The sequence below is a fragment of the Quercus robur genome, chromosome 7 (assembly GCF_932294415.1).
Source record: "Quercus robur chromosome 7, dhQueRobu3.1, whole genome shotgun sequence".
Classification (NCBI taxonomy): Eukaryota; Viridiplantae; Streptophyta; class Magnoliopsida; order Fagales; family Fagaceae; genus Quercus; species Quercus robur.
The window spans coordinates 45,313,019-45,325,066 of NC_065540.1; the positions used below are offsets into that span (position 1 = coordinate 45,313,019).

Below are 12,048 nucleotides of genomic sequence, written 5' to 3' on the forward strand. Positions count from 1 at the left end.
AATGACTTACAACATTATTATATCAGTTCTTAAACTTTCTTCAGATAAAAAACAGGACCATCATCTTTTTCTTTTTTCTTTTAAAAGTGCCACCATAAATGAACAATACATATAAAAGTTATAAATTGTGAAGAACTAAATGTGACAAATCCATTGGTCATGGAACTCTCATATGGGAAGAGAGACATGAGAGAGAGATGTGCTTAAGGTTCAACAGCCTTTGAAAAAATGATAATAGCTAAAATAGGCATGAAAGTTTTGCAGAAGGATCTATAATTAGCTTTGCTTATTGTGAAAACTATATATTAGAACAATCAGGGGTTTTGGGACCTATGTAAATTGACTTATAAGATTGCACAATAATGGGTTAGAAAGAAGTTCCCTATTTACCTAAGTAAACCAAATTAATTCTAATTATACCTTAAACATTCTAATCAAAAAGTTTAAAGAGGACAAAATTAGGTTGTACCTGAAAACTTTTGATTTGAACTTCCTTGATGACGTGAAGGGCTAAGTGTTTTTTTTCCAAATGCCTCTCGCCCATAAAGTTCATAGATTCTACCCTGTAAAGTGCAGAGGAAACCTTTTACCAAAGTTGTAATGACTCCAAACTAACCTAAAATTGAAATCAAACCAATAAACAAAGAATCATTAGTAAAATATAAAACTCTTTATATATACTAATAGGCTGTAATTCCAAATTTTCATCAAGAAACACTTATCAGCTAAGTACTCATAAGCGTATGAAGTGTCAACAATGAAAACGCAAGCTATACATCATCAACATTATCCACGCAAGTAAAGCAAAGCAAATAACATAGTACATCATGCAAGCAATAAGAATGACATAAATAATGTTAATTTTTTCCCCGCATCCCACACTACACAGCTCCTAAGGAATTTCTAAACCTTGAGCATGATAGTGATAACCTAGCCGAAGGACCATATATTAAAGGCCGGAAACTTGAACATTATATTAATAATCTACAGAAAGTACCAAAAATTAAAAACCTATAGGAAGTATCCAAAGCCTTGAAAATGAAAGTAAAAGGTACCTAAATCTAGAAGTCAATAGTGCTCATTTAGTGGATTTAGCCTAATTAATATCTAGGAAGAATCAAGGTTTTTAAGTGTAAAATGAGATTAAAAAAATATAGCCTTCACACACAAAACTACATATATCTTCTCTAGTGTTCACCGAGAACAAAAATTGAAGTTTGTTTTTTTTAGGATTAAAATAACTATGGATTTAATAGTTAAGGGTTTGGAAATTTTTGAAGAAGCTATGCATATGCTCACCGCCAAACATGTGGCAAGCAGGAAATTTTTGCTTCGTCAAATATTCACCTTTGGTAATCCTCCAAACCTCAGAGCTATAGCAAGTTTTCATGAGCCAGTAGATATCACAGGTGAGCTAGTAGATATCACAAGTGCATGTTGTGAGCTAAAAAAACATTGCAATGACAACATAGATTCTCTACCAAAATCAACAGCAAGTTTTGAGAGAGCCACGAATGACCTACGAGAAAGACCAAATCAATCAAGTGCACACAGGTTAGACACCAAGCTACTTTAATGGCTAATTCAATGTCTTTCTTTGTTGCTTTCACATCATCATGGATTTTTTTACATTCAGACTCTGAAATCTCACCTGGAAAAGAAATTTTAAGCTAAAGGAATCCCTTTTCCTTAGAAGAATCTTCCACGAAAACCTGACAAAACTTTAGAAACAAGAGGCATCAATTATAGTCAAAATTGTGTGAATCTCAATAAACAATGGAGGCCAAATTTACAAGCAACTTATACACAATACTCACCAATATCTCCTTGGCATTGTCATCTTGATTTAGAACAATCTTCAATCTTCAGTCCTCTTTGGGCATTAAGGCCACTCAGTAGATATGACAACTTTGGGTGTTTAAAATACCAAAATTTCAAAACAGGTTGACATTCGGAACCAACAATTGATGGATAAAGCAAACTTCTAGGTAGTATTCCACTTTCATAAAATTATAATTTTCACATTGTTGGCTTACCAAATACTCTAATGCGATTAGTTATTTTACATCACATGAAAAAAATTTCAAACTTCAATTTTTTTTTTTAATTAAATGATAAAGCACAACAAAGAATTTCATTGGAGTAATTCCAAAAACCAAGAAGCAGAGACAAACAATCAATAACACACACGACTCAAGTTACTAAAACATTGTGCAAATTAGATAATACATGAATTACAATTGAAATCATAAACATAAACACACATCACTCCATTAATCATTACAAACACTAAATGCACACCACAATATTATTAAAATTATTTACAATACAAGAGAAGGCTGAGACTTTCTGTGCTGCATGTTATGGCTGAATTGATAAGCTGCAATGTTTTGAAGCATGGAATCATTAGATGAGTATAAATTGAAGAAAATCCACTGGTACTAAGAAATGTAAATCCAATGCAATCATTCACTAGATTAAACACTAAAAATTAAAAAAATATATATCTTACCAGTGGCAATTTTAAGCACAAGGAACATCCTTTTCTGAGAGAACAATCTTCCAAGATCATCTATCAATTTAGAAACAAGAAGAATCAAATATATTTAAAATAATGCCAATTTCACAAAAATATAGATTTCGTACATCCTTGATAATATGACTTTATATTTTGCATTGCATCTACTCCTAGTCAGAAAATACGGGCCAAATAAGCTCATTAACACCATGTTCAGTTCACTTCTAGAGAGAGGAAATGAAAAGATTACAAGATTTTAAAATTTTCTCCCATCAAAGACAAGAATAGAGTTCATAATTTGTCTACTCTTTTATTCTCCATAGACTCAATCTTTAAAACCAAAAAACAATTATCTTTTTCATTCCATAACGTACTTTTTTTTTTTTTTCAATTTATTTCTATCTTAAATTATGAACCAAAGAAAAGTAGAAAAAAAAAAAATCATACTATTGCTATAATATGTATTACCCTTTTATTTTTAAAAAAGAAAAAGAAAAATAGAAACGATTTCTGGGTTAGTTGTTGTTTATTGTGATTTAATTCCACAAACAATCAGACTTTTAGGTTAGAAGTAAGATAGAAAAACAGAGCATACGTAGAAGAGAAGAGGAAGAAAGATTTTAGCCCTTACCTACTCAAAAATGAATTTGACCATCTTGCCCCAATCTTTGCTGACCTCTTGCTCATAATCTCTCCTCAATTCAGGACAACTAGAAATCTTCAGTTCTCTTAGGGCAGTGAGGCGAGCCATCCCTTCTGGCAGAGACGATAATTTTCGGCAGTACATAATCTGAAGCGTGCGAAGAGAACTGAGATCGGGGAGCCACTCTGGCAATACCCCCAAGTTCTCACAAAAATAAATCCGTAAAAATTGTAGAGTGTCGGCAGATCCTTTAAGCCCTTGGGGCAAACTCACTAATTGTGGCAATTCCCCAATAAGGAGTGTTTGAAGACATGTCGGGTAGTCATCCCTTTCCATTAAATTAAGTTTTTCACATCCTGTAATATCCAGATATTCCAACGCGGTTAGGTGTTCCATACCTTGCGGCAAAGATATCAGGCTTTTACAATTATTGAAGCCCAAGAAGCGAAGGGCGGTGAGGCGTTGGATTCCTTCATTAAAACACTCTAGTCTATCACAGTTGTAAAAGGTCAAATGTCGCAGAGAAGACATGCACTCAATTCCGTTGGCGGGTAAACGCGTTTGTTTTGTGGTTATCACAAAATATCTGAGGCTAACCATCTTTTTTATATCCCTTGGCAACTCTTCAAGATCTTCACAGTCATATAATATCAAAGTTTCCAAATTTTGTAGATCGCAAATGGAGTCAGGCAATTTCTTTATTTTCTTATTTTTACTTAAGTTGAGACATCTCAAATGCTTCAAAGTACCAATTGAGCTTGACAATATTTCCAACGTTGAATTTCTTAAATTTAGCAATCGTAGGTGCTTAAACCTTGAGATGCATGTATCCACCAAAGATTCATTAATATTAATACTAATAGAATCAAATGGGTACCAAAAACTAGGATTAGATGAGAAATTAATAGTCCGCATGTTGTTACTCAACTTGTGTAAAAAAGTTATTGTTGCATCAACACCACACTTACGGTCCAAAATTGAAACGTGTCTAGCCTTTTCAAACTTGTTGGTGTTATTAGTGTCTTCAATTAAGCAATAATCATTTTGTGCAACATATAACGAAAGATCATGTAACAAATCATGCATTTTAAATGACCAAATTCTATTGTTTAGATGATTAACTTCTTGAAAAAAAGATCTTGATAACAACTCTTTTAAATATTGTTCTCCAATGTCTTCCAACTCTTCAGTACTTTTGTTGGACTTTTTGAGGAGTCCATTTGCCATCCAAGACTGAATTAACTCCTCATTATCATATCTAAAACCCTTTGGATACAATGAGCAATAAGCAAAACATTCTTTTAAGTACGATGGCAATTTATTGTAACTCAATTTTAATGCCGGTAAAATGTCTTCTTCCTTTTGCTCCAGTTTCCATATATCATTATCCCTTATAGAGATCCAATCCCGCTCCTCAATTTTAGAATAAAGTAGACTCCCTAAAGTCTTCACAGCCAAAGGAACACCTTCGCATTTTTCCACTATTTGTTCTCCGATCTCTACTAATTCTGGATACTGTTCATGTTGTCCTTCAATCAATGCACGCCTTAAGAACAAGGACAAACAATCCTTGTTTGGAAGACCTTTTAGGTCATGGATTGATACAGGAGCCATTGTTGACGCAACTTTGTGACTACGTGTAGTGACAAGAATTTTACTTCCATGTCCTCCTTCTCTTAAGAAATTCTCTAATTCAATCCATTTGTCACGATCCTCATTCCAGACATCGTCCAAAACAATCAAAAATCTTCTTTCCTTCAAAATACTTCGTAAACTAGCTTGCACAGAATCCATACTCATATTCTCGCTATTCCCACGACCTGCAGACTTTAGGATTTCTTTTGACAATTTTAAAACGTCAAAATTTTCTGATACACACACCCATAATCTGCGGTCAAAGCTATTAGCTACCCTTACATCATTATACACCCACTGAGCAAGTGTAGTCTTGCCCAGACCTCCGATTCCCACAATAGAAATCACAGAAATGTTATCATTATCATTTGGGAGCATCAAAAGATCTATGATCTTTTGCTTGTCATCAGCCCTCCCAATAACATCACGATCACGAACAAAGGAGTGGGTCTCCCTGTGCACAACACGCTCATCGAGTCTCACCTCAAGCTGAAATTGATCTCTATCCTTTGCTATCAAATCTAACCTCTCTCTGATCTCCTTGACTCTATGACCCATTTTATTACGGAAGGCAACTGGGTTAGAAGACGAAAAGAAACGACGTACCTTTCTGCTGGTGCTTCCATATGTTTTCACTACCTGCCTGCGTAGATCTTCACACTCGAATTCATCCAGCACATCCATGGCATCATGAAAGACAACGTTGAGTCGCTCCAGCCAAACGCTCAGCTGGTGGTTTTTTGCTTGCTTCTCCTCAGCATCCAGCAGCACAGCTTGGACGGTGGACATGGTATCCTGAAGCTTTTTCAGATCGCTTTCAATGCTCCATGTCAAGGAAATCTCTTGGTAAGCAAGGGAGCCTAGCTTCTCGATAACTTTTTCTGCAACGGAAAAGGCCAACTCCGTCATTTCTCTTTTTTTTGGGAGGTGGAGGAAGAGAGGAGTTGCGGTTGCTGTGACTTTGGTAAATGAGAATGTTGGTTGGTTTTGCAGTGGGGTGATACCACTGCTGGTGTGAGTCAGTGAGTGTGAACAAATATTTTGTTTCATAGGGAAACTTAATATGAACAGAGAGGACAATAATAAGAGAGGAAAGTGCAGCGTTTCTTCTTCACTGTTTCTTTGCATACTCTAAATGTTTTCTTTCTTTTTGGTCAAAATTATCAGTCCTTCAAATTTCAAAAAGGTAGGCCTTTTTCGTCATTTGGTTTTTGACAAATGAAACCCAAATGAAATCAAATGCGGACTAAATTCAAATGTGATTTTCTTTATGTGGGCCACTTGTGAATTTTGATTGTACTTCACAATCTCTCCGTTTGGGAAGTTTTACTACTTTGTCTTTTCTTTATGGTCAGAGTATAATTTGATGATATTTTATTTATTTATTTATAATTTCTCATGAGTATAGAATGCGTTTTCAAAAGAATTTTTACGATTTTATGACGTTTTGACCAATACGTCAAGTCGTCAACTTGGAATCTTTTGGGTTAATATTGCAAAATCTGAACTTAATTTGCGTTATAGGTACTGTTTGAATTTAATTGGAGAATTGAGGAAAGAGAAAGAATTTCAGCAACAGTGTTGCCGAAATTCAACAAAAGTAGGAGAGAGAAAGAGAAAAAGTTGGAGAGAGAAAGAAGAGGAATTTCGGCAACGCTGTTACCGAAATTCCTCTGTCCAAATTCCTGCCCGGTCCTGTATAAAAAAACAATTGCGGCAATGTCATTGCCGAAATAGGGAAAAAAAAGAAATTTTTTTTTTGGTAATTGTGGCAATGGCGTTGCCGAAAATGGGGGAAAAAATTGAATGGAATTATGAAAATGTCATTGTCGAAAATGAGAGGAAAAAAAAAAAATGTTGTTGCCGAAATCTGGGAAGAAATTTTAAAAAAAAGTGTTACATTCACAATATTTTTATAATACTTTTACAACAAATCACAGGTGATTAGTTATTATTAATTCAAATTTGATTTTAACACTGAGATTACTTTTTTAATCTAATAATAACAACTTGCCACTTAAAATTTGTTGTAAAAATATTGTAAAAATTGTGTGTACCTATCATTTCTTAAAAAAAAAAATAATAATAATAGAATTGTGGCAATGGGATTGCCGAAATAAGGGTAGAAAATTTTCACAATGGGAATTTCGGCAATCCCATTGCCACAATTCTTCTCTCTTTCTTTCTTTTTTTTTTTTTTTTTTTTTTTTTTTGAATTGTGGCAATGGGAATTTCGGCAATCCCATTGCCACAATTCTTCTCTCTTTCTTTCTTTTCTTTTTTTTTTTTTTGAATTGTGGCAATGGGAATTTCGGCAATCCCATTGCCACAATTCTTCTCCTTTTTTTTTTCACATTTTCGGCAATGGCATTGCCGAAATAAGTGAAAATTTTCTACACCTATTTTGGCAATCCCATTGCCACAATTCTATTATTTATTTATTTATTTTTAAGAAATGATAGGTACACACAATTTTTACAATATTTTTACAACAAATTTTAAGTGGCAGGTTGTTATTATTAGATTAAAAAAGTAATCTCAGTGTTAAAATAAAATTTGAACTAATAATAACTAATCACCTGTGATTTGTTGTGAAAGTATCATAAAAATATTGTGAACATAACACTTTTTTTAAAATTTCTTCCCAGATTTTGGCAACAACATTTTTTTTTCCTCTCATTTTCGGCAATGTCATAACCATAATTTCATTCAATTTTTTTCCCCATTTTTGGCAATGCCATTGCCACAATTACCAAAAAAAAAAAAATTTTTTTTTTTCCCTATTTCGACAATGGTATTGCCGCAATTGCTTTTTTACACAGGACCGAACAGGAATTTGGGCAGAGGAATTTCGGTAACAGCGTTGCCGAAATTCCTCTTCTTTCTCTCTCCAACTTTTTCTCTTTCTCTCTACTACTTTTGTTGAATTTCGGCAATACTGTTGCCGAAATTCTTTCTCTTTCCTCAATTTCCCAATTAAGTTCAAACAGTATCTATAACGCAAATTAAATTCAGATTTTGCAATATTAACCCAAAAGACTCCGTCAACTTGTCACCTATATATTATATTGAGTTTATCATCAGAGTATGTCTTTATTGTTCACTTTCAATTTTTATTTTTTTCCCCAACCCATTCCGAAGATGATTTGATATATATATATATATATATATATATTTTTTTTTTTTTTTTTCATCAAAGCTGAACTTAAAATCATGATAATTACAATAACTTGAACCAAAAACTTGCATAGAATTTCAAAGACATTTCGAGGTGACCTCATTCACATGTCCACACACTGATTTTAGACTTGATCGAAACTAGAAATAAATGGTAATTTGGGAAATTGAATGACTTTCGAACTTGATATAACTGATAAAATAATAACATATACACACACAGAGGTTAAAAATGACTAAATATATTTGTTTGCTACTTGATTAAGAAAAATAATAAGAGTTTAGGATTGGAATTTAATGAGTAATGAGGGGTTGTTTGGTACTGTAGTTTAAATAATACTTTTTAGTTTTTAAACAATATTATACGTATTTTCACACACTTTTTCACCCACACATATTTCTAAAAAATACAAACAACGTTACCAAACGGTCCTTGAATTTTTCTAAAATGAGTTATACTATAAATAACACACTTTTTTAAGCAATGTGAGATAATTACTTTTTATTTTTTTAGAAATAAATACAAAGAAAGGAAAATAAATTCTAACACAAAGAAAATGTAGGTGTAACCAATATAATTAATTGAGGCCAAATCAATTATAGGACAACCAAGTGAACCCAAAACACTTCAGGATAGCAATTGTCATATTAAAATCACCAACCGCTTGGAAACCATGATACCCATCAACGATCTTATTTATTTTTTATGAGTTATGTTAGGTATATCATATATTTTATTGTATAATATCTTTTTAAAAAAGTACTTGTATAAAAAAAGAAAATCAGAATAATTTTTTATGAGTTTTGTTAGGTATATATCATATATTTTACTATATAATTTCTTAAAAAAAAAGGTACTTGTACTCTCTCTCTCTCTCTCTCAAATAATTGAACTCGAAGATGAACCACCGTTATTCACAAAGACTAATAAAAAGCAATTAAAAAAAAAAAATCTTTTCTAGCTTTGTCAAAAGCAAATAAAAAATAATTTATAGTTTGTTTGTTTGTCTTCTTTTTGAAACATGGGAAGTGTCAGCGTTTATTATCAAATTTTCAACCAAATCACTCGGTTACCTTTTTATTTTGGTTAAAACCACCTAGTTATTCATAAAGGGTCAGGGTTAATGTGTTAATGGGAAAGTTTTTATTTAAAAAAAATTTTAAAAATTATCAAAATAGTGAATTATTTTTTCGTTTTTCTATAAAAAGTTTTCTAAAATGGATTATTAATATATATCTTAAGAGCACATGTAAGTAAATCCCATCTAGAAAAGTGTTTCCACTAGAAAAAAGTTATAAAGTGAGACGCATTATCTTAAAAAATAGCTACTATAAAGCTTTATCTTATCTCCTACTATTTAACCAAAAATTCATTTAAATAATATAAATAATTCATTGAGATAATATATAATAAAGTTTTATTACAACTCCTACTAATTGAAAATCTAACCATTAGATAAATTACATATTTAAGCTGAAGCCTTTTTATGATAATGACCCTTTCATGTTTTATGTTTCTTTACACTTTCCATTGCAAAGAATCAAAGTTATAAAACGAAAGGCCAATAATTTAGGTGGTTTGGTTGTTCTTCTTTGGCTGCTTATGAGAAATAAAAATTATGAAACCCAATTGAACTTCAAACGCGCGTTAAAATAACATTTTGGAAGTTTTAAAAATAAAAATTTCGACGTACCAACTATATTATAATTAATCCAATTAGTTCATGAAGTTGTTAATACCCGCAATAATTAAAAAAAAAAAAAAAAAAAAAAAAAGACTTTAATTGTGAGAAGACAATAAACAAAGACTTGACTCATACCTCTCTCTCTCTCTCTCAAATTATTGAACTCGAAGATGAACCAACGTTGTTCGCAAAGACTAGAATATATAAATAAAAACAACTTTTGAAGATTATTAAAAAGCAAATAAAAAATAAATTATAATTTGTCGGTTAGACATCTTGTTAAACGAGTGAAGTGTCAGCGTGTATTATTAAATTTTTCAACCAAACCACTCAGTTAGCTTTTTATATTTTTTTTGGTTAAAACCACCTAGTTATCTACAAAGGTGTTTCCACTAGAAAAAGCTATAAAGTGAACGGCATTAGGATCCAAATTTCTTAAAAAAACTAATGGTAGACTCGTGAAGAGCAAACCAAACTTCCTTGATGATGTGAAGAGCAAATCCGTCATTTTTTGTTTTTGTTTTCTGAAATGAAGGAATGAAGAGTGAATGTTGCTTAAGTTAGTGGTTAGTGTGGCACTACCAGACTAGTGCATGTGAAGTGTTTTGCTGCTGATGAAATGAAAGTGCTGCATTTCTTTTACGCTGTTTCTTACGTTTTTTTTTTTTTTTTTTTTTTTTTCCTTAATAAAAAATAAAAATCCACGTGAAGGACAACTGGCCCTCTTGCAATAAAACCTATATAAAATTCAAACGCATTTTAAATTTAAATATGAAGTTTTGACCGTTTACTTTTGCCGGCCACGTGGGAGGCAATTCTCCCTCAATCTTATCTTCTTGCAAGTAGCCAATATGAAGAGAGGAAAGTGCGCTGTTCTCGCTGTCTAGAGTTTCATTAAGTGAATCTCAAAATCTCAATATCAACGCTTCCAAAATCCAAAGTGGTGACATTTTTAAAATTTTTTGTCTCACACATGACGACCATTTTTAAAAAAAAAAATTTATTCGATAATTGGGTAATTGGTCATGGAGATTTACTACATTTGAATCTTGTTCCTTTGAAAATATTATGAGTACTTATATGTTGATTTTCCCCCTCTTTTTTGTGAATTTCTTTTATGTATTTCGTAACCAGATGCTTCTTTTAGTTCAAACTACAATTAATACACAATTATTTCTTTTATATGTCAAATTTTATTTAAAAATAAAAATGATTTTTTTTTTTCTATTTCATTGAAATCCCCTGTAGAGAGGGAAAATTCCCGACCTATCACAAGCTGACACATCACATTACCAAGTCCACAAAATACAGCCAATTACAGAACACCATGTATTGCTGCTAGGTTTTGCTATCACTATTCAGAAGCCAACAGAAATTTGCCAAGTGTCATGCAAGAGCCAATCACGCAGCAGCGCACGTGTAAGCGATGACTCAAGCAGCCTCGCACGTGTAAGCGATGACTCAAGCAGCCTCGCACGTGTAAGCGATGACTCAAGCAGCCTCGCACGTGTAAGCGATGACTCAAGCAACTTCGCATGTGTAAGCGATGACTCAAGCGGACCAATCAAGCTGTGACATGTGTCACCAATCAAGCTCCGCCACGTGTCGCTCACCCACCCCAAAACTCCTATAAGTAGAAGCCTTCTTGAGACATTTAGGAGGACCAGAATTCAGAAGTGAAGAGGCTCTGCGAAGATCAAGCCTCAAAGCCTTCAAGAACTTCAAGAACTTCAACCCCAAAATCAAAGAACATTCGAAGCAGAATCATTCAAATCATCTGCCTAGATCCTAAAGTTCACGGGAATCAAGCTCAAAGGTCCGAAAACATCATCAAATCACAAATCAGTGAAGCTCTTCGGATTCAAGCCTCCAAAGCCCCGAAGAACTTCCACCACAAATCTTCAAATACAAAGAACATTCAAAGCAGAATCATCCAAACTATCTGCCTAGATCTCAAAGTTCACTGGAATCAAGCTCAAAAGCCTCCAGAAACCTCAAACAACCACAAATCAGTGAAGCTCCACGGATTCAAGCCTCTAAAGCCCCGGAGAACTTCCACAACAAACCTTCGAAGACGAAGAACACACGAAGAACGTGAAGAACAAAGGATTTCCAACAAGCTCATAGCCAGAAATTCATTGTAATTCTGTTCCAAAGATCTTCGATCCATTCTTCAGCCAAATTGAAGTACATTGGGTGTTCAAATCAAAATCACATTACTACAAATCCAATCAACAAGTCTTTTAAGGAGATCGAATCAGAGGATAACTCTTTTGTAATCACAGAGAATTGTACCACACAATCATCAATACAAATTCGCATTTGTGAAACTATTTTACTTGTTTGATTTATTTCGAACCGAGAAATTTAGTCGCTTACAAATTCTGGCA

The 12,048-nt window shown here is 33.0% G+C and overlaps 2 protein-coding genes across 13 annotated transcripts in view; both read right to left on the bottom strand.

Moving 5' to 3' along the window:
* The window catches only part of LOC126693641 (DNA repair protein recA homolog 2, mitochondrial-like), a 51,335-nt gene extending 45,382 nt beyond the window's left edge, over positions 1-5,953 (bottom strand). For 5 of the 6 annotated variants that reach the window (XM_050389703.1, XM_050389699.1, XM_050389700.1 and 2 more), the window contains exons 1-5: positions 5,403-5,527; positions 2,513-2,572; positions 1,818-2,380; positions 1,652-1,721; positions 470-563 (exon numbers count right to left, since the gene is read on the bottom strand). In XM_050389703.1, the coding sequence (XP_050245660.1) occupies positions 470-563; positions 1,652-1,721; positions 1,818-1,840 (187 nt within the window). In that variant the 5' untranslated portion in view covers positions 1,841-2,380; positions 2,513-2,572; positions 5,403-5,527. Of the gene's footprint in view, positions 1-469; positions 564-1,651; positions 1,722-1,817; positions 2,381-2,512; positions 2,573-5,402 lie in introns of those variants that run through there. The other variant, XM_050389698.1, reaches the window with a different exon arrangement.
* LOC126693635 (DNA repair protein recA homolog 2, mitochondrial-like) overlaps positions 1-12,048 on the bottom strand; it is a 51,765-nt gene that overhangs the window by 20,104 nt on the left and 19,613 nt on the right. The window lies entirely within an intron of this gene.